This window comes from Myxocyprinus asiaticus, chromosome 41 (genome assembly GCF_019703515.2).
Source record: "Myxocyprinus asiaticus isolate MX2 ecotype Aquarium Trade chromosome 41, UBuf_Myxa_2, whole genome shotgun sequence".
Classification (NCBI taxonomy): domain Eukaryota; kingdom Metazoa; phylum Chordata; class Actinopteri; order Cypriniformes; family Catostomidae; genus Myxocyprinus; species Myxocyprinus asiaticus.
The window spans coordinates 25111141-25133084 of record NC_059384.1 but is presented as its reverse complement, the minus strand read 5'-3'; the positions used below and the strand labels follow the sequence as shown (position 1 = coordinate 25133084).

Here is a 21944-nt window from a genome sequence, read left to right as displayed (position 1 = left end):
CCCCTGGAGGACTATGTTGAGGACTTCTGCGGTCTAGCCTGCCAGGTGGACTTTAATGAGGTTGCCCTCAAAGACTGTTTTAGATTTGGACTGACTGAGTCCATTTCTTTTTTGATGGCGGTCGCAGTTCCCTCAGTCTGGCTCAATATATCGACCTCGCCCTACAGATCATTGGTTCCATGTTCACTGTGGGGGAGGCGGATGCCGAGCCAGAGTTCCACGACATAGCCGCCGCCGAGCCAGAGTTCCACGACATGGCCGCCGCCGAGCCAGAGTTTCACGTCATGGCCGCCAAGCCAGAGTTTCACGTCATGGCCGCCAAACCAGAGTTCCTAATAATGGTTGCTGAGCTAGCGCCATCTTTTGCGCCATGCCACGTCACAGCAACACCTCAGCCTGCTCCATGCCACGTCACAGCAACGCCTCAGCCTGCTCCATGCCACGTCACAGCAACGCCTCAGCCTGCTCCATGCCACGTCACAGCAACGCCTCAGCCTGCTCCATGCCACGTCACAGCAACGCCTCAGCCTGCTCCATGCCACGTCACAGCAACGCCTCAGCCTGCTCCATGCCACGTCACAGCCACACAGCTGGGCCTGGAGATGGTTCCCACCCTTATACCCACCCTTAGTTCTCCTGAGCAGGCAAGGGGAACTTTCGGCCCTCCGACCCAGCCTGGACCCTCCGAGCCCTGTATTTCGCCTTGGCCTGTCGGTCCTTCGACATTGCCTCAGCTCTGCGTTCCCTCGGCTCCACTGCGGTCCTTCAGCCTGTCGGCTTTGCCGGGGTCCCTCGTCCCTCCGGCTCCTCCTTGGTCTGTCGGTCACCTGGCTCTGCCTTGGCTTTCCGATCCTCTGGCTGCGCCTCGTCCCTCCGATCTGTCAACTCCACCGGAGACCCCCTTCCCTACGGCTCCACCTTGGTTCTCAGTCCCACCGGCTCCACCTCAGTCTTCCGATCCCCCAGCTCCGCCTTGCTCCTCCGAGCCTCCAGCGCCGCCTTGGTCCTCCCTGCCATCGGCTCCACCCTGGCCCTTCGAGTCTTCGTCTACTCTCCGGGCACCAAGTTCCATGGCTCCACCCCTCGAGCCTCTCACGGCTCCACCTTCCATGGCTCCGCCCCTCGAGCCTCTCATAGCTCCACCCCCCACGGACTCTGCTCTGGTCCCATGCCCCTCGCCCTTTCTCGCCACGCCACACCCCATGCCTCAAGACACACCCCCCCCCCAGCTCCCTACAGAACTTTGAATTTATGTCATCTTTTATGTGTTTTGTTTATGTGTTGGGGTGTCGGGAGCCGCCCCTTAGTGGGGGGGATATGTCATGTGTATTTTGTAGATTCATGTCTTTTATTTTGAAAAGTTTAGTTCCTGTTCCCTTGTCATGTGATTTCGTGTTTACCCTCTATGTTCAGGTGTCATGTTTTCATTGGTTTATTGTTTAATTATTTTGTTAGAGTTCTGTTTTTCATTGGTTAACTTGTTTGTCTTGTTCTCCCATGTCTTGTATTTAAGCCCTCATGTTTGCCATTGTCCATTGTCAAGTATTGAATGTGAATGTATGTGTTTGGTATGCTTTTGTTAAGTCAAGCCAAGCCAAGCCAAGCCATAGTCAAGTCTAGTCTAGTCCATGTTCATGTTTTGTTTTGTAGTCAGAGTTATTGGTTCTCACTTTGTAAATAAACTGCACTTCGGTTCTCTGCACTACGTCATTGTCTTGTCATCGTCATTGCCAGTGCCAGCATTGTTACAGTAAGTCTGTTTTTGTTTTGTTTTTCACCCGTTTTATCGTCCGCCAGGCGAAAATCACTTTAAATTAATTTGAGCATTTTGAGAAGTAATAGTATACTTTTCATCAACATGCCACATGATTTGAGGTATCATTCGTGTCCACAGCACACACATGTGGGATGCTTCACATGCCAAAGTTTAATACCTAGGGTAAGGGTTCAAATCATTAACCCTAAATATGAGCAATACCAATAGTGATGCTTGACTTACCAATTAACACTAATAATTTGCATTAGACTCACTGAGCACTTAATCTACTGGGATTTTCAGGCACAACATTACTTTGTTTTAAAAAGTGGTGGGAGGGGGGTGATGTCACGAAGTGGTGAAACTCATGAATATTATTTAGGTTATGTGCAGATAGAGTCAAATAATCTTTTACTGTTTTGATAGTCATTCCTAATGACCAATTCAAGTGCTCCAATAAATATTTTGCATAATTAATTTGATAACTTGATCCATATGTTACACTGTCAGTACTGGGATTTTGTTAGTCAGTGGATAAATACTTGGATCAGTTAGATTTACCCAGAATGACTGATTGGTTTCATGGTAAAGTTTTTGTCTCTAGTATAAGGAGTTCCGGGTTCTAATCCACCCTAAAATAACCTTTTAATTTAATGAACGAAAATTGCATCTGTACATTATTGGATGTATACTAATGTTGCTTTGTGATTTAACTGAAAAAGAGCGTTAACTGTGAAACAGTGGAGCGAGAAGAGAGCGTGTCTGGATGCATTGGAGAACATTGCCGCCTGCTGTCAATAAACGCAAATGATAACAGCCGAAACGAGCGCTCTTCAAAACATTCAAAATAAAAAACTAACGCTGGATCGCCACTTATTATAGCACACATGAATGAAATGGAAACTCTTGCTCAAGAACCGGGTATGTTTCTTCTGCCTTAGAATCTTACCTGACAAAAGCTGTTTCAAAAAGTGTTGGGGACAAAATTGGCATGTTGGCAATTGGTAGGGGCATTGGTAGGGGCATGTCTCCCACCGCCCCACCCGTAAATGCTGCCTGTGTATAGACATTAAGCAGTAAATAACCAGGAATATCTGTTTAAGGCAAACAAAGGCCCAAAATAAACTTCCCTCTTCATAGCAGAAATTTGTCCTTCATCAATCCTTCTTTTTAACTTCCACAAAGTACCTTTTCTCTCTTCTGAAGCATCTTGTTTATTTGTTCCTTTTGCTAAACTCTTTGGCCAGCCCTGCAATCAGTGGTTTGGACACTGGAATCCTTTCCTGTCTATTAGACTTCCGCTTGTCTGTGACTTAATTGATTTAAACTTTTATTTTGGCAGGTGAATGGATCTTTCCAGTCACCCTAAAATACATTTCGAAACAACAGTTGTCAAAAATACCACTGCAGAACTCTGTCCAATTCTCTATAAAGGGTTTCTCATTGATCAGACACACAGAAACCTCTTCCCAGACTCACAGTGGTACAAGTGTTTGGCCCATGTGATGTCGCGACTGCAGTATTGGTTTTGACATAATTGTCCACATTCTCACACAGTTGCTGGACTAAATTGATTCAGACATATAATTTCAGGTATATGATGTGCCAGATACATAAAATAACTCATACTTCAAAAACTTGTTTTCCAAAACAGTACTTATATTCCTATAAATCTGTTCTCCTGAAGCGTGGATATATTGGTGGCAAATACATGGTCCAGTCTGTCCTCTTTTGTTTAGCTTAAAGGTGTAAAATGAGTTCACCACAAAAAATCGACAAACTATCCATCTCAAACATTGCAGAACTTCAGAGGTCAACCAAGTTTAAAACAGTGCTCATGTTGGTTTTGAGCTGTATATTATTGATAAGTCTTCAATTCATCCATCTTTTCCTAACCATTCATTATTTACGGCAATGTATGGAAAGCACACGTCTTTGATTCTGACAGCCATATGAAGTAGACTAGACATTCTTGTACATTTAATAAAACAATATTGTGTTAGTTCTATAAAATACACCTGTTTATGTTTTCTCACCACCAGCCTGACCATGTAAGGTGTATACACAGCTAAAACAATATATGTGCCCATTCAGATTTGTGTGTTTCAGCAAAAGTGTCAAGAATTAATTTCTATTTTTCATGAAAAACAAGAATGATGCTTCTCTGTGGGACTCTGTGGTTTAAATGACAACTGTTAAATACACCATTTTATTCATGAAGGTATAGCATTAAGTGATGTCTCTTATTATGGAGCCAAATTTGAGGAAAACTTGATTTGGTGAATGTTATCTTGTAGTAATATACAAGAGGATTAAGGTGTACTAGATTTTTATACTAGAATTTTAAAGGCAAAAATTAAATTTTCATGTACATTCAAGTAAAATTTATTTAACCTTTAATTTGCTGTTTTTTATTTTACTTTCGGAATTGCACCTTGATAGCCTGTGGAGACCACAAAACTGAATCTAAATTTTAATAGCAAAAATACTAATACACTAAAGTTTAAGCACATACTAATATACTAAAAAAGTTTTTAGATACAGTATACATTGAATGAGGGAATGAATACACCCTAGCAACCACATAGCAATGCGCTTACACCCACTTAAAACACCTTAGCAATGGCATAGCAATGCCCTGGAAACCACCCTAGTATTGTAGCGGCGTTTGTGTCACTATATTCCTTAGAAACATCTTTTGAGAAACTAAACCATACAGGCCAACATAATAAAAGATAACCATAACCACTTTTCTGGTGTTTAAAGATAATAGTCCACGTCTAATCCTAGTTAAACTTTGTGGCAAATGTACAGTATATGAAAACAATACCATCCACATCTGAAGAGCTTGAGCCCGGGAAATTTGTGAAATTAGCTACATGACACATACAAACCCAGTGAAATTACCACACATACATTTAGGCATATACACAGTATACTCTCAGACAGTACTACACACTGTGCTCTTATTGTAAAACAATCCCACCCCAGTGAGCACACAGACGGTTTATGCATTTAAGAACCCAAGCAGTCTTGAATAATGTATGTAGAGTGTACAAATAAACATTTCAGCATTAAATACAAGAGATATGTTTATGGTGTACTAGCCGATGGTTAGACATGACACAAACAAATGACTTAAAAGACATAAATTATATAACATATTTACAGAGAACTATTTGGCATTACTGCTGTGACAACTGTACAGCCTAGTGCATCTCTGAAATTGTCTGTGTGGGTGTTAACTGTGAAAGTCGTACACTTGATCAATTGTGGGAGTTTTTACTGTTTGGCAGACAGCTCTGTGCACATGAGGGATCAGGATTAAATTTACATGGCCTTAATGTGTCTGAATTTTAAAATGTGCATATATTTGTGAGACAGGAAAAGAAGAGAAACTCAGAAAGAATCAGTGATTGTGTGGAGGTGCGAAATACTCCGAATAAATCAATTTATAAAAAAATTAATTTATTAAAATTATTCAAATGAACATTGAACAGTTAATTTTCAACATAATATTGTATTTATTTTATTTTTGTCAAAGTAGGTTCTTCACATAAGAGCATACTATTGATTTAATATTATTATTAGTAGTAGTAATAGTAGTAGTATTACAGTGAATATTACATAACTATCAGTAGTTATCTCTTTTTTTTTTTTTTCAATTAAATTGAGCTTTTATTTTGGCAGAGCTTTTATTTTGGAATTGTTCTGTGTTATTATGATGGTAGCTTCTCAATCCGGCACATCTATGTTTCTCTATGCTAAGACTGTGTTCTCATCCTCTAAGGTACTGAGTGTTTTTTTTTTTTTTTTTTTTTATCTGACACTGCACAAAAATATTATAATGCATCAGTGTTGTTGCTAATCATTGACATATCCCAGACTGTGATAATCAAAAAGTAAATAAATAAATAAATAATAATTCCCCTTAGCATTTAGTATATGGAAAATAATTCATTTTTTTGTGTTTTTTTTTTTTTTTTTTTATATATATAAAAAACAACAGTGGCATTATATAAACAAACTGGCTTTTAAAGGGTTAAAATCCCGAAAATGAATGAATATTTGGTAGTTATGATAAGGGCTGATGTTGGTTAAAAAAAATTAACTCATTGAAAGTGGAAAATAATATTAATATATAATATTATTATGCCAGTTTTTTTACGCTGACATTTTTGTCCTCTAAGGACCTCTGAGTAACTTTTTTAAATTGATGCACAAGGGTTAAATAATCTCATGGGGACATAACTTAATTGTAATGTGTGTGCTTAATGGTTACGGAATGGCATTCGTACATCAAATGGTATTGGTTTTTGGAATCTAAGCATTTTTACGAGCACGAGTGCAAGTACATGAATGCAGTATCAGACCCGTTTCTGATACCAGTATTGGTATGGGGACATCCCTACAAATTACAAATTTAGTTGTGCAATAATTTCCAACACAACCAACCACTCTGCAACTAAAATGGTAGTGTATGTGTTTGCCAAGGACACAACAGTGTCAGTAAAGAGCATACTTGATATGAAAAAGGAGACAAATGGGGCCTGGGTAGCTCAGCGAGTAAAGACGCTGACTACCACCCCTGTTTTTCTTTTTTTTTTTTCTCTCTCTTTGTACAAATACTACATTGCTCTCTTTATATTGCAATGTAAGTATGCTTAAATGTTTTATTTGTTTTTTAATTATTGGTGTTATATAAGTGGTCTCTAGTGGTCAGCAGTGCTGACTCAGCACTTGCAGCAGAGCATCTGTACACAGGTGAAGCTATTAAGCCACTTCATGTTTTTCCATTGTTTGACAATCTGATGAAGGCCTGTTTGGGCTGATACGCATTGGTGCATTTTTAAGATGTAGCCCCTTTAATAAAGGCTTTTCAATATTGAAATTCCACACAAGTGCCTGGATGTGGATTCATGTTTTCATTACTGGGAAACATCCACAAGGCTACTATTTTTCATCTATTTTGCACCCTTTCCGGAGCACCTGTGGCATTTTTTTGAATACCAGATGCGCTCTTGGATGTAATTTCTTTGTGATGATGTTTAAGAGCCTTATAACCTGGCATATATCTAGATGTGCAGTGTCGTCAAGCACACGTTCTGCATGTTTAAGAGATTATCCAGGTGTATGGAACAAAGTGATGCTGTTCAGTCCCGGCAGGGGTCAAATACGGTGGTCTGTGGCATCCTCAGCTATATTGCACTCAGAATCGACCGCGAGATAAGAATTGCGCATGCAAATTACGTTCAGCAGTGATTTTGTGGGCACGTTAGCTCTGTTGCCTGATCTACATAATTCCTTTAGTGAATTGGGTGCTAAACTAGCACAGTTACATGCAAAAATAAAAACAAAACAAAAAACAGCGCTTTTCATTCATAGTGAATTTGACCCACAATTTTGATACACAAAATACATAATTTGAGATGTGTTGGAAATTACATTTATTGTTTTTAAAATTGCTATTCAGAAAGAAAAAAAGACAAAAAAAGACAGAATTCTCCTGTGATACTCCTGTGATAAATTAAACAAACTATTAAAAGTGTGAAAAGTATGTTTTAAGAATGTTTATTTACTAAAAGTCCACAGGGCCAATAGTTTAAGAAACACACATATGTTTGTTTACATGAGTGTGCGTACGTGCCGTATCTAATTTGAGCCAGAATTGAGTCCGAGACGTTTCTAAGTTGTAAAACCTCAGCAATAAAACCCAAAGGCCACATGAAAGTAGCCAGAGAGGACTGGTTATGAGCAACTCTGTACAAGTAGGGACCCTGGTGCATGGATTGAGCATCAAGTTTTACATCGAGCTTGGGTGGCTTTTGTGGTCTTTTAACAGTCCTGTAATCTGAAAAAAAGAATGTTTTTTACCCAGTTTGGGGTTATCTGTGGACCTTTTCTTTCTTAGACTAAACTTATGAGCATGTTTTAAAGAATTATGCCACAGCATAATTGTTTAAAATAAAATAAGTCTTAGGTTTTGTTTGCCTGGAGTGTTAAGACAGACTTTATAGCAGCATGCACAAAACTGAACCAGAATGAGACATTTCGATGTCGACTGTACATTAAAGACATTTGCAAGTAAACTGCTGTTTTCTTTTAATGGTCTAGTGAACAGCAATTTGCAGAATACTAAGTATAGACAAGACAGGAGTTCGAGGAACAGAGGACGGAGTAGACGGAGAGATGGAAGGAGGGAGATAAAGGAAGAAAGTACAAAAGTATAATTGTATAGGAGAGGATGAAGGTATAGAAAAGATGGATGGTTTTGCTCTTATTGTGCAGGTGATTACCCTCACCATGCTGTTCCACCAGCTAGATCAGCAGCAGACCAGTACTAATAAGCATAAGCCAGCCTGAACCAACAGTAAGGTTGCCTATTTGTCTTAAAAGTGATAAGCAAGGATTTTATCCTTTGACACTTTTCTATTAAATGCTAATAGTGATCTCAGATGACTTAAAAAAACCTGTTTGTTGGGTGTTAGAATGTGCACATAAACATTACCAGCTGTTTATGTGCCTGGTCTATACAGTATGTAAAAAGAAGGTCTTTTAACTTCTAAGTATGTGTGTGAATAATTTTAAGGTTATATACTGAATGAATAATATGAGATATAGTATAAACAGTAAAAACAGTATATTTCCCAAACTGGTCTCATAGAATGACGTTACTATACTATACCTACATTTTTGGAAAATCATTTTTATGTGGCTGGTAAAATAAACACTAGAAGCACTACAACAACAATTACTTTTATTCACTTTCACACAAATAACGAGTAAAACGGCAGATTATCAGTTCATGGAACATTTACTTTTCGCATTGTTTCTTACACAGTGCTATTGTATGACATCTAAACACTTGCTAACTATAGTGCACGACTTCTAAACCAATACATTTTAACATCTGCATTACATGAACAACTTAATCTAAAATTTTGTTCAAGTGTCATCATTATGAGTGGTAGCTCAACTAATAGTGTTGGACTTGCAATGCAAAAGACCGGGGTACAAGTCCTAAAGGGCTAAAGAGTCAATACATGTGACGGAAGTGTCATAGGAGCGCCACAAAATAATGTGGTTGCTTCAACAATTGCGTTTTTCATCTCACATTTGCTTTAATGATACCATCAGTTAGGTTTAAGTTTAAGATTTCGGGTAGGGAGGTCAGTTTTCTTGATTTAAATCTTAATTAAAGCATTTCCCATAAATACCTCACCCGGAAGAAAATTTTACTTGCTTTTAGCATTTTAAACTTCAATTTGTTTTATATCTGTATGTATAAATTAATTTTATATTGCCAATAAAGCTTGATATAGATTTAATCTGCCCATTTGATTCTATTATTAAAAAAGTCCACTGGAAAATGGCAGAAGATTTTGCCCAACTTTTAATTATAGCATTGTGGTGGAAGGGTGTGGTCGAGCGCCGGCTTGTGAACGGAGAGCGAGATCAGGAGATGAGAATGGTAAGGATTATCACCTGTAATTAATTGTCTCTAACAGCTGTTTGTCATTGCAGTGAGAGTGGAGACGGATTTAAGAGTGAGCCAGACCTCAGTGTGGGAGAGAGAGCAACACACACGCATGCTGAGAGACTGTGTGTTTTCAGTTTACTGAAGAGCGAGTTTGAATGTTAAAAATAAAAACATTTTGAGTAGGATTTCACCGTCTCCCGCTTCCTCCTTTGTTGAAGAGCTACGAGTTTGTAACAAGCATGTCCACTGATTTTATAGCATGTAAAATATACTTTTACCAAAGATTTATACCTGTAAAAATGTCTAATTAAGTCTATTTGACCAAAAATGTACCTTTTAACATATTAAACATATTAAATATTTAAATAATTAAAATAAGCAATGACTAACCAATTTCTTGCAAGCTCTTTGAGACAAAGTATTGAGTAAATATATTTATGATTGTATTCTAATATTTGTTTTAATATACCATGTTCCATGGTTAATCGTGATTTATTCATTATTTTTTTAATCGATTCACAGCCCTAAGGAATATAAATTATCATGCAAACATCAAAATGCAAACATCTGTAACAATTTGCAAATTGCTTCTAGAATATTGGTTTTCAACATTATGTTGCACTTAATATTTAAACCGTCAGTCTTGAATTCATCTGTGGAGTATTTAGACTGGTAAAATAAATGTGAAATTTATTGTGTGTGGCTTGAACAATTCCCAATAAAAACTATGCAACTTACCATCAAATAGATAGCCCATTCTCAGCATGTGCTACCAGAACTAATATTTAGTTCCATCTGTCAACAAAGTGGAAAATGTGTTGACAGATTCAAATATGTTTTGCAACTATATCCTTAGTCTATGTATGTAATTTCTGCCTCCCCAAAAACTGTTAGAGGGAAAAATTTGCTAAATTGTCTCTCTGAGGACACAGACTAATAACTTGAAAATATAAATGTATTAAGGATCTTGCTGTGTTTAACCCAATGTTTGGGAGAATGAGCAAGAGAAGTAGTCTTCTACAAATTCCACACAATCTCCAAGATGGTACCATTTCCACATGTACAATGCTCAAGATCTTGACACACTGGTTATTATATTATACATGGCTGTTGTGTGTAAGAGCCCTGAAAGTTTAGCTAACAATGCACTGTATGCTCAGCAGTGGAAAATGCTACTTTGAAATGCAGTGGACTGTATAAACACAAACAAGCATACACACATTACGTCATCACTACCAAATGTGTACTTGATTTGAAACCTCACCGCATGGCCAAGAACATGCTCATACTGCATGTTGCAGAAAATAGACAGCATTCAGTGGTATTTGCAAAAAAATGTTTTACTGAAGTGTGTTACACATTTTGGTACAGGCCAAGGGTGTTGCAATGAACAAAGATTACAGGGCACATTTGACAGTACATGACGAACATGAGCAATTAACGCATTTAGACTACGACAACATTGTCACCAAAATACTTTGCTTTCCAGTGTCTGCACCAGAGGCACTGAATACAATTGTATGTTACAAGTAAATATTTAGGTCTCCATGATTTTGCCTTTTCTTGATTGGGCTGTTGTCATGCATTTTAACATTGTGAGGCATTATTAAGAAATTATACTTCCGAAAGTTTCAGAGCTGGTTTATTAATTTGTCTTGCATATGTAACACATATCCATTTGTAGATATGTAAACAAATTCCAGGTACTATTAGGCATGGATTGTGCAGTGCTAAATCACCTGCCATTTGTGCCAAAACAGAATATTTACTTATTCAATCAGACTGATTTATGTGTTTACTAACTGAGGATTGCTGTGCTCCAACTGTTCTCTGCCAGCAGAGCTTCATACAAGAATACATTCAACCAGGTCCAAACAGAAAAATTGAAAATTTACTGATTATAAAATTTTCCCAGCAGCCATTAAACTATATTTTGCATAATATCATAACATTCAGACTATTTTCTTATTCCATTGATATATATCTGTCTATCAATACTCAGCTATCGGAAGTGGAATTTGACACAAGAACTATCAATTCTGTTAATCGGCCAATGCTGATAATCTTAAAATGTCCAAATATCGGCCAATTTATCGGCATGGCCTACATATTGGTCAATGACAACTTAGCTATAAGAAGTGGAACTTGAAAGAAGGGGAACTACCAATTCTTTTAATCGGCCAATGCTGATAATTTAAAATGTCCAAATATTTACCAATTTATTGGCCTGGCAAACATATCGGTCTATCAAAACTGAGCTATGAGAAGAGGAATTTGAAAGAAGGGGAACTATCAATTTTGTTAATCGCCCACTGCTCATAATCTTAAAATGTCCAATTATCAGCCTATTTATCGGCCTGGCCAACATATCAGTCTATCACAACTTAGCTATGAGAAGTGGAGCTTGAAACAAGGGGAACCATCAATTCTGTTATTTGACCAATTCTGATCATCTTAAAATGTTTAAATATCGGCAGATATATTGATCTATCACTACTCAGCAATGAGAATTGGAACTTGACACAGGGGGAACTATAAATTCTATAAATCGGCCAATGCTGATAATCTTAAAATGTCCAAATATCAGCCGATTTATCGGCATGGCCTACATATCGGCCTATCACATATCAGTCTATTACAACTTAGCTATGAGAAGTGAAACTTGACACAAGGGGAACCATCAGTTCAGTTAATCTGCCAATACTACAGACCATACAGTGTTCAAATATTGGGTGATTTAATGGCCTGGCCAACATATTAGTTTATAACAACTTAGCTATTCGAAGTGGTAAACTTGAAAGCAGGGGAACTATCAATTCTGTTAATCAGCCAATGCTGATAATCGTTAAATGTCCAAATATTGGACAGTTTATCAGCCTGTCCAACATATCGGTCTATCACAACTTAGCTATGAGAAGTGGAAATTGAAAAATGCTGATAATCTTAAAATGTCCAAATATCGGCCAATTTATCGGCCTGGCACACATATCAGTTTATAACAACTTAGCTATAAGAAGTGGAATTTGACACAAGGGGAACAATAAATGCTGATAATCACAAAATGTTAAAATATCAGGCGATTTATCTGTCTGACCAACATATCAGTCTATAACAACTTAATATGAGAAGTGGATCTTGAAAGAAGGAGAACTATCAATTCTGTTAATCGGCCAATGCTGATAATCTTAAAATGTCCAAATATCGGCCAATTTATCGGCCTGGCCAACATATCGGTCTGTCACAACTTAATATGAGAAGTGGATCTTGAAAGATGGGGAACTATCAATTCTGTTATTAGGCCAATTCTGATAATCTTAGAATATTCAAATATCGGCTGATATATCTGTCTATCAAAACTGAGCTATGAGAAGAGGAACTTGAAAGAAGTGGAACTATCAATTTTGTTAATCAGCCACTGCTCATTATCTTAAAATGTCCAGTTATCAGCCAATTTATTGGCCTGGCCAACATATCAGTCTATCACAACTTAGCTATGAGAAGTGGAACTTGAAAAAAGGGTAACTATCAATTCTGTTAATCGACCAATTCTGATAATCTTAAAATGTTCAAATATCAGCAGATATAATGGTCTATCACTAATTAGATATGAGAAGTGGAACTTGACACAAGGGGAACTATAAATTCTATTAATCGGCCAATGCTGATAATCTTAAAATGTCCAAATATCGACCAGTTTATCAGCCTGACAAACATATCGGTCTATAAAAACTGAGCTATGAGAAGTGGAGCTTGACACAATAGTAACCATAAATTCTGTTAATCTGCCAATTTTAAAGATCTTAAAATGTCCAAATATCATCTGATTTATTGGCCTGGCCAACATATAGGTCTATTACAATTTAGCTATGAGAAGTGAAACTTGAAAGAAGGGGAACTATCAGTTATGTTTTTCTACCAATTCTGATCATCTCAGAATATTCAAATATCGACCGATATATCTGTCTATCACTATTCAGCCATGAGGGGTGGTATTTGACATAAGGGGAACTATAAATTCTGTTATTCAGCCACTGCTCATAATCTTAAAATGTCCAAATATCAGCCAATATATCGGCCTGGCCAACATATCAATCTATCACAACTTAGCTATAAGAAGTGGAAATTGAAACAATGGGAACTATCAGTTCTGTTATTCAACCAATTCTGATCATCTTAAAATGTTAAAATATCAGCAGATAAAACGGTCTATCACAGTAATGAGAAGTGGAACTTGACACAAGGGCAACTATAAATTCTATTAATCATCCACAGCTCATTATCTTAAAATGTCCAATTATCCACTGATTTATCAGCCTGGTCAACATATCAGTCTATTACAACTTAGCTATGAGAAGTGGAAATTGAAACAAGGGGAACTATCAATTCTGTTAATCGGCCAATGCTGAAAATCATAAAAAGTTAAAAAATTGGGTTATTTATCTGCCTGGACAACATATCAGTTTATAAAAACTTAGCTATGATAAGTGGATCTTGAAAGAAGGTGAACAATCAGTTCTGTTAATCGGCCAATGCTGACAATCTTAAAATGTCCAATTATCAGCCAATTTATTGGCCTGGCCAACATATCAGTCTATTACAATTTAGCTATGAGAAGTGAAGCTTGACAAAAGGGGAACCATCAGGTCTGTTAATCTGCCAATTCTAAAGATCTTAAAGTATTCAAATATTGTGTGATTTATCGGCCTGGCCAACATATCGGTCTATCACAACTTAGCTATGAGAAGTGGTAAACTTGAAAAAAGGGAAACTATCAATTCTGTTAATTGGCCAATGCTGATAATCTTAAAATGTCCAATCATCTGACAATTTATCTGTCTGGCCAACATATCGGTCTATCACAACTTAGCTATGAGAAGTGGAAATTGAAAAAAGTGGAATTATCAGTTCTGTTAATTGGCCAATGCTGATAATCTTAAAATGTCCAATTATCAGCCGATTTATCAGCCTGGCCAACATATCAGTCTATCACAATTTAGCTATGAGAAGTGGAACTTGAAAGAAGGGGAACTATTAATTCTGTTATTCGACCAATTATGATAATCTTAAAATGTTAAAATATCAGCAGATATATCGGTCTATCACTACTCAGCTTTGAGAGGTGGAACTTGAAAGGAGGGGAACTATCAATTTTTGGACTCCTCCACTCTCACTACCCTCGATGGCTGCCAGGGGGTACTCGGTGATTCCCCAGGTGGATAAGGCAGTTGCGGTGCACTTTTGCCCGCAGACTCCTGTCCAGGGCCTGTAGGCTTACGTCGTCACTGGTGACTAAGGCCTACAGTGCCACTGGACAGGCTGCTTCTGCCCTCCATGCCATGACTCTCCTGCAAGTGCACCAAGCCAAGGCACTGAGAGAACTGCACGAGGGTAGTTCTGTCCCAGGATTGATACAGGAGCTGTGCTCGGTGACCGATCTCGCCCTCTGGGCGACGAAGGTCACAGCGCGGTCTCTCAGGCAGGCAATGTCCTCCCTGGTGGTCCAGGAGCGCCACCTTTGGCTCAACCTGGTCGAGATGAAGGATGCTGAGAAGGTACGATTCCTTGATGCCCCATCTCCCAGGTTGGCCTACTCGGCGACACCATCGAGGACTTTGCCCAGCAGTTCTCGATGGTTAAGAAGCAGATGGAGGCAATCCAGCACATCTTGATGCGGCGTGGATCAAGATCCCGCACCCCGTCTGTTCGTTGCCCACCCGCCGGTACGTCCAACACGATTGTTCCCTTGGTCCCACTCGCCCGGAGCTTGGGGGTGTGGCTTGCGCTCTCCAACCCATCACGGTGGCTGACCAGGACCGTCCGACTCGGCTATGCAATTCACTTCGCCAGGCGTCCGCCCAGGTTCAAAGGCGTCCGCTTCACCTTTGTGATGGCCGAGAACACCGCTGCCTTGCGTGCGGAGATCGCGTCCCTTATACAGAAGGATGCGATAGAGCCTGTCCCTCCTGCCGAGATTTACAGCTCCTACTTTATCGTACCAACGAAAGGCGGTGGGTTGCAGCCAATCTTGGACCTGCGAGTACTGAACCGGGCCTTGCACAGACTCCCGTTCAAGATGCTATGCAAAAACGCATTTTAGCGAGCGTCCGGCATCAAGATTGGTTCGCAGCAGTAGACCTGAAGGACGCGTACTTCCACGTCTCGGTTTTACCTCGACACAGGCCCTTCCTGCAATACAAGGTCCTCCCCTTCGGTCTGTCCCTGTCACCTCGCACCTTCACGAAAGATGCAAAGGCAGCTCTTGCCCCGCTAAGGGAAGTGGGCGTCCGCATCCTCAACTATCTCAACAACTGGCTGATTCTAGCTCACTCTCAGGATTTGTTGTGGACCTCTGAAGTCAGCAGTGGCTCAAGTGATCCCGGGTGACCTCAACGATGGCGGACACGCTCAGGGGAGAATGGAGACTCCACCCCCAGGTGGTTCAGCTGATTTGGAGTCGATTTGGTCAAACACAGGTAGACCAGTTCACTTCCAGAGAATCCTCCCACTGCCCGCTCTGGTATGCCCAGATGCGGTGGCACACAGCTGGCCCCGGGGGCTACGCAAGTATGCATTCCCCCCAGTGAGCCTACTTGCACACATGCTGTGCAAGTTCAGGGAAGGTGTACGTGGCCGCTATAGCGGCGCACCACAATGCAGTTGACGATAAGTATTTAGGGAAGCACGACCTGATCATCAGGTTCCTTAGAGGTGCGAGGAGGTTGAATCCTCCCAGACCGCGCCTCATTCCCTCATGGGATCTCTCCGTGGTCCTGCGGGGAGCCCCGTTTGGGCCCTGGAGTCAGTTGAGCTAAAGGCACTCTCCTTGAAGACTGCCTTCCTGACTGCGCTCACTTCCATCATGGGGAACTGCAGGTATTCTCTGTCGGCAACATGTGCCTGGAGTTCGGTCCGGGATACTCACATGAGGTACTGAGACCCCGACCGGGCTATGTGCCAAGGTTCCCACAACCTCATTTCAGGATGAGGTGGTGAACCTGCAAGCACTGCCCCAGGAGGAGGCAGACCCAGCCTTGTCATTGCTGTGTCCGGTGCGTGCTTTGGATCACACGCAGAGCTTTAGACACTCTGAGCAGCTCTTTGTCTGCTTTGGAGGACAGCGGAAAGGGTGCGCTGTCTCCAAACAGTGGATCGCCCAATGGGTCATTGATGCCATCGCTTTGGCATATCAGCCCCAGGACGTGCCGCCCCCATTGGGGCTACGAGAACACTCTACTAGGAGTGTGGCGGCCTCCTGGGCTCTGACCAATGGTGCCTCTTTAGCAGACATCTGCAGAGCAGCAGGCTGGGCAACACCAAATACCTTAGCGAGGTTCTACAATCATCAGGTTGAGCTGGTCTCGTCCCGTGTGTTGTCAGGTATGAGCAGGTAAATTGCGGGACAGTGGGCCAGGTGTACCACATGCGTATAGTGCCTTTCCCCTCCCGGAGGCGAAGACGTGTGCTTTTTACCCCCAGTCATGTTCACGAAGTTATGGACCCTGGATGTCCTTCCTCCTTAGCCCTGTGGCTAGCGAGTTTGCGGAGAAAATCGTTGCTGGCCCAGTATGTGTGCTAACTGGGGTAGGTGCTCCACATGCGCTGGTTGCCCATATGTAACCCTGTGTGATGTATCTTCCGCGAGATGGTTCCCCCATTGGTGAACCCATGTCTTCCTTGGGCCGAGGCACCTCTGCCCCTGGTCGCCGTGTTTGTAGAGCTCCTCCCCCCCTAGGTAGGACCTACCATGGGGACTTCTCTACATGAGACACTGCCGACAAGACTTGGTAACACCATGTGACGTATTTCCACACAATTTGAGTGTTTCTACACAAAAAGGGTGTGGTCTCCGTGGTGTCTTCCCCTTGGGAGTGACACCCCCCCCCAACGCGGATGCTATATGGCCCCCAGCTGAATGATTTTTCCTTTTGGGGAGAAGAAAGAGAAGAGGCCACGGCTGGGGCAGCCGGTCCCCTTTTTTGGGTAGTCGTCTTGTCCCCAAGGTGCAGGGGAACGTACGACGCTCGTAAGAGCATTGGGGGAGGTTACATGATGGCCGGGTGCACTGGCTACGAGGCACTCAATGGTCTGCCCGTCTCGCATCACCATTTCACGTAACACAGTTCAGCTAGTTGTGGTATTTTGTATAGGGACCCCTATTGTCACTACATCGACACAACGTCAAGTGAGTGAAAGATAGGGAACATCATGGTTACTTTCGTAACCTCCGTTCCCTGATGGAGGGAACAAGACGTTGTGTCCCTCCTGCCACAACACTGAACTACCCACTGAAATGGCTGGGACCTTGTCTCGGCTCCTCAGCGCTAAACCTGAATGAGTGGTTGCAAGCCAGCTCCTTTTATACCCATATGTCCAGGGAAGTGGCATGCAAATTCCACTCGCCAATTCCCATTGGCCTTTTCTCAAAGATCAGAGGTGTTTGGGGCTCCCAAGGGTGACCCCTAGTGTCACTACATCGACACAACGTCTCGTTCCCTCCATCAGACGATACATTTCCTATACAATATGATGATTTCAGTCAACTTTTACTAATCTGCAGAAGGTGATTTGTCTTGCTAAATCAAGATTGCATAAAGTTACAGACTTTTAGGAGACAAATGATCCTGACTTTTCCATGCCAACAGTGATTGTTTTGACTCACCAGCTCTAACTGGGGCTATAAGGTACACATGACTGTAAGAATGGCTGTCTGTTTAGTTCCTGTAAACCATTAGCTGGTTCAGTGTTCCTTGAAACTATATCAAGGCAAATGCACTTTTTTTTTAATTGTCCTAGAAGCATCTAAGTGCTTACACAACACAACATGATGGTTAAAAATTTTGTTTTTTTTGGTGATACTTAAAATACAGATAAAACACTTGTTCTTTGGTACAACTGAAAAACAGAATAAGAATTGTTATTAAATGAAGGCTATTTGTGCGTGCACTTTTGCTGTACACTGCAAAAGAAGATAATTTTCCTAATTAGTATTTTTTGTCTTGTATTCTAATTAATATGATTTGTTTTTAAAGAATATAACTTTCATTAAGTTTATCTTTCTTAACCCTGCAAATCTGCAAATTGTATTTTCTTGTTTTAATCATAAAACTCACTAAATTTGGTTGGAATACTGCCTAAAACAAGAAGAAATCAATTTGCCAATAGAGTAAGAAAAAGAAACTTAATACAGGATATTTTCTGTGAAAACAGAATGTCTCATGCAATTAAAAAAAAAAAAGTACATTTATTTTTGCTTTAAGGATGCCTTACTGGAAAACAAAACACAAATACTGATTTAGACAATTTATGACAGTATATAGTCCTCTGGTTGATATACACTGAATAAAAAAAAAATTAAAAAAGTCATGCAAAATATCAGTGCAAACAGCAGATCTGTGTATTTTCAATGACTGCAGACAGTAGAGACTAGCACATGTTATACATTATCAAGGGCAATTGTGAACTCCACTTCAACAAAAGATAGCCATGACTGCAATAGCTGTTAACCAACACAGCGAGAGATGGATAATTCTCTGAATTACAATTCAACCTCACTGTTTCATTGTAGTAACAGGAAGGATGCGAAAATTGCACAGACGAGTTATGCTGTACAGGACATAGCTGGGTTTTTTTTTTGTTTTTTTTTTGTTTTTGTTTTGTTTTTGTTTTTTCAGAAACAGCAGAAACCAAACTCTTGTATTTATCTTTTATAAGTATAATCACAGAGAGTGATTATGAGAAAGTCAAGGAGTCTTAGTCACAATTTTTGTAGCATTACATTGGCAAAGAGCTCCTTAGGTGTGGCTCATTTTATAGGCTTCAGTTTGGTAAAAAAAATAAAAAAAATAGATGTTTTGGTGAACTTTGATAGCTGCATGATTTTATTTGACTGAGCTATGTCATTAAAATGGTGCACAATGACAAATCTACTGTATGTGGTTAGTTGACATAACATGGAAAAAAAATGTTTTTATTTATTTATTTATTTTCTTTTTTTTATCAACATCATGATTTTAGGTTACAGTGGGGTTCAAAAGTCTGAGCCACTTGTGAAAATTGTACTATTTTGCATTTTTGTAGTTAGAGAGGTTTTTATTACAAATTATAAGTATAACAATTTATGTGAAAGTTACATTGAAAAAATTTACATGAATTTCACAGTAACACTTTACAATGAAGTTCTATTTGTTAATATTAGTACATTTATTACCTATCATGAACTAACAATAAACAATATATTTTTACATTTTTACAATATATATTTTTTTTCCTTGGTTAATTTTAATTTGCGCAAATACAATTGTTCATTTTAAGTTCATGTTATTTTCTAATGCATTAACTAATGTTAATGTATACAATACAACTTTTCATGTAAAAAGTGAATTATATGTGTTTAAATTAACATTAACCAAGATTAATAAGTGATGAAAAAGTTTTGTTCATTCTTAGTTCATTTTTAGTAATATAGTTAACTAATGTTAACAAATACAACCTAATTGTAAAATGTTACAAATTTTTATACTGAAATGTATACTGTATGTCCTACTTTTGCTTTAATTACATGTTATTCATTTTATATCAAAATGTAAATTATTAATAAGGTCCACTGGAAACACCAGAAGATTTTGCCCAACTTTTAATTACAGCATGTCCACTGATTTTATGGCATGTTAAAATATACTTTTATCAAAGATTTATACCTTTAAATGTGTCTAATTAACTCTATTCGCAAAAAAATAATACAAAATAAATAACATATCATATTTAACTTATTAAATATTTTAATAATTCAAATAAGTGATGACTAACCAATTTCTTGCACGTTCTTTGAGACAAAGAATAAAGTAAATATATGTATGACTGTATTTTGAATGTTTGTTTTAATGTACCATGATTAATTGTTTTTTTTTTTTTACAGTAAACTGTGTGATTATTTATTTATTTATTTTTAGCGATTCACAGCCCTAATGAATATATATTATCATGCAAACATCTAAATGTGTTGAAATTAACATTTACACTCTTTAACACACCAAGATTAATAAAAGATGAAAAAGTTTTGTTTATTGTTAGTTCACGTTATTTCACAGCATCAAAATGTTGTTTTATTATTGTGTTGTTTGTTTCCTTGTTTTGAACACCAGATCTTTAAATGTAACTTTTGAATCTCACTGTATATGAATATTTGACAAATAACAAGATGATTTTTATTTTTTTAAACATGGAAAGTTAATATTTTTATATGCTGTAACTGGTCACTATTTGTTTATTATTTATTATTTATAATAATAATAATAATAATAATTATTATTATTATTATTATTATTATTATTGCAGTTCACTTAAATTTGTCCTGCAGTGTGACCAATTAATATGAAAAAATAATAATATTCCATGCTGTTAAAAATAGTTTTAGATGGTGTGTGTGTGTGTGTGTGTGTGTGTGTGTGTGTGTGTGTGTGTGTGTGGGCGGGATTGGGTGGTTTACAAGGACTTTTTTTTAGGTTACAAACTGGTAATTACAAGGGTATTATGCTATAAATGTGGTTCATGAGGACATTTCTAGTGTCCCCATAATTCAAATCGCTTAAACATACTAAACAATGTTTTTTTTTTACATTTATTTATTTTGAAAATGTAAAAATGCAGAAAGTTTTTTGTGAGAGTTAGGTTTAGGGGTAGGGTTAGGATTAGGGAATAGAATCTATAGATATACAGTATAAAAATCATTATGTCTATGGAGAGTCCTCATAAGGGTAGCCACACCAGCATGTGTGTGTGTGTGTGTGTGTGTGTGTGTGTGTGTGTGTGTGTGTGTGTGTGTGTGTGTGTGTGCACACGTGTGTGTGTGTGAATCTCAGGAAATGTATTAAATCAACTTGGAGAGCATTTGACAGTAATGATGAGTTCACTTTCCAACACAGGAAAGTCATGCCTTCATGTGTCACAATGGCCTCAGTGTCTCTTGAGCAGAACAAGACATGGATTGATTTAAAATTACTGTTATGCAACACTCTAAATAAAACTGCATACTTTTATACTGCTTTACACTATTAAGTCTAAATTAAATACTTAAATATAGACTGACCTTTGGTCCAGCAGAGCCAGCAGATCCTTCACTGCCAGGAAGCCCAGGTTCTCCCTGAAGGTACACAACAGTTTCTCAGGACAAAATTTAGTACAGCTTAAAAAGAACAAAAATATATCTCAACATGTATAGGTACGGTAAGCTACAAAATCATTTGAAACTTTAAAGTATTTAGAGTATTCTGCATACTCAATACATTGATTGTCTTGCGTATTGGTTGTGTACCTGGGTGTACTTGGAGCCCAGGGTGTCACAACCATTAGGACTGGTCTGCCCCACTTTTAAAAATTTTGAAAGTTTTTCCCTCCACTTTTTGGGAAATAATCATAAAACTGTATCCGGCAACTGCAATTTCTTCTGTAATGTAGTGATTACAAATTAATCAAAATGTAATCAGTAACATAAAAATTTTGATTATACCTTTTAAGTAATCTAATCTGATTACTTTTGAATTATTTACTGCATGTTTTGATGGTCTAATTTTAACTGCCAATTTTCACATTTTCACTAATCCATATGTAATAATGCAATCCATTAAAAAGTATTAGACACTTAAAAATTTAATTACAAGTATTTTATTTGTGTAATCTGATTACATTATCCATATTATATGTAGTGTGTAC

The 21944-nt window shown here is 38.7% G+C and overlaps 1 protein-coding gene across 1 annotated transcript in view; it reads right to left on the bottom strand.

The window, feature by feature from the left end:
* The window catches only part of si:dkey-225n22.4 (collagen alpha-1(XXI) chain), a 63758-nt gene that overhangs the window by 25422 nt on the left and 16392 nt on the right, over nt 1-21944 (bottom strand). The window contains exon 15 of the mRNA XM_051682304.1: nt 21322-21375. Within this exon, the coding sequence (XP_051538264.1) occupies nt 21322-21375 (54 nt within the window). The remainder of the gene's footprint in view (nt 1-21321; nt 21376-21944) is intronic.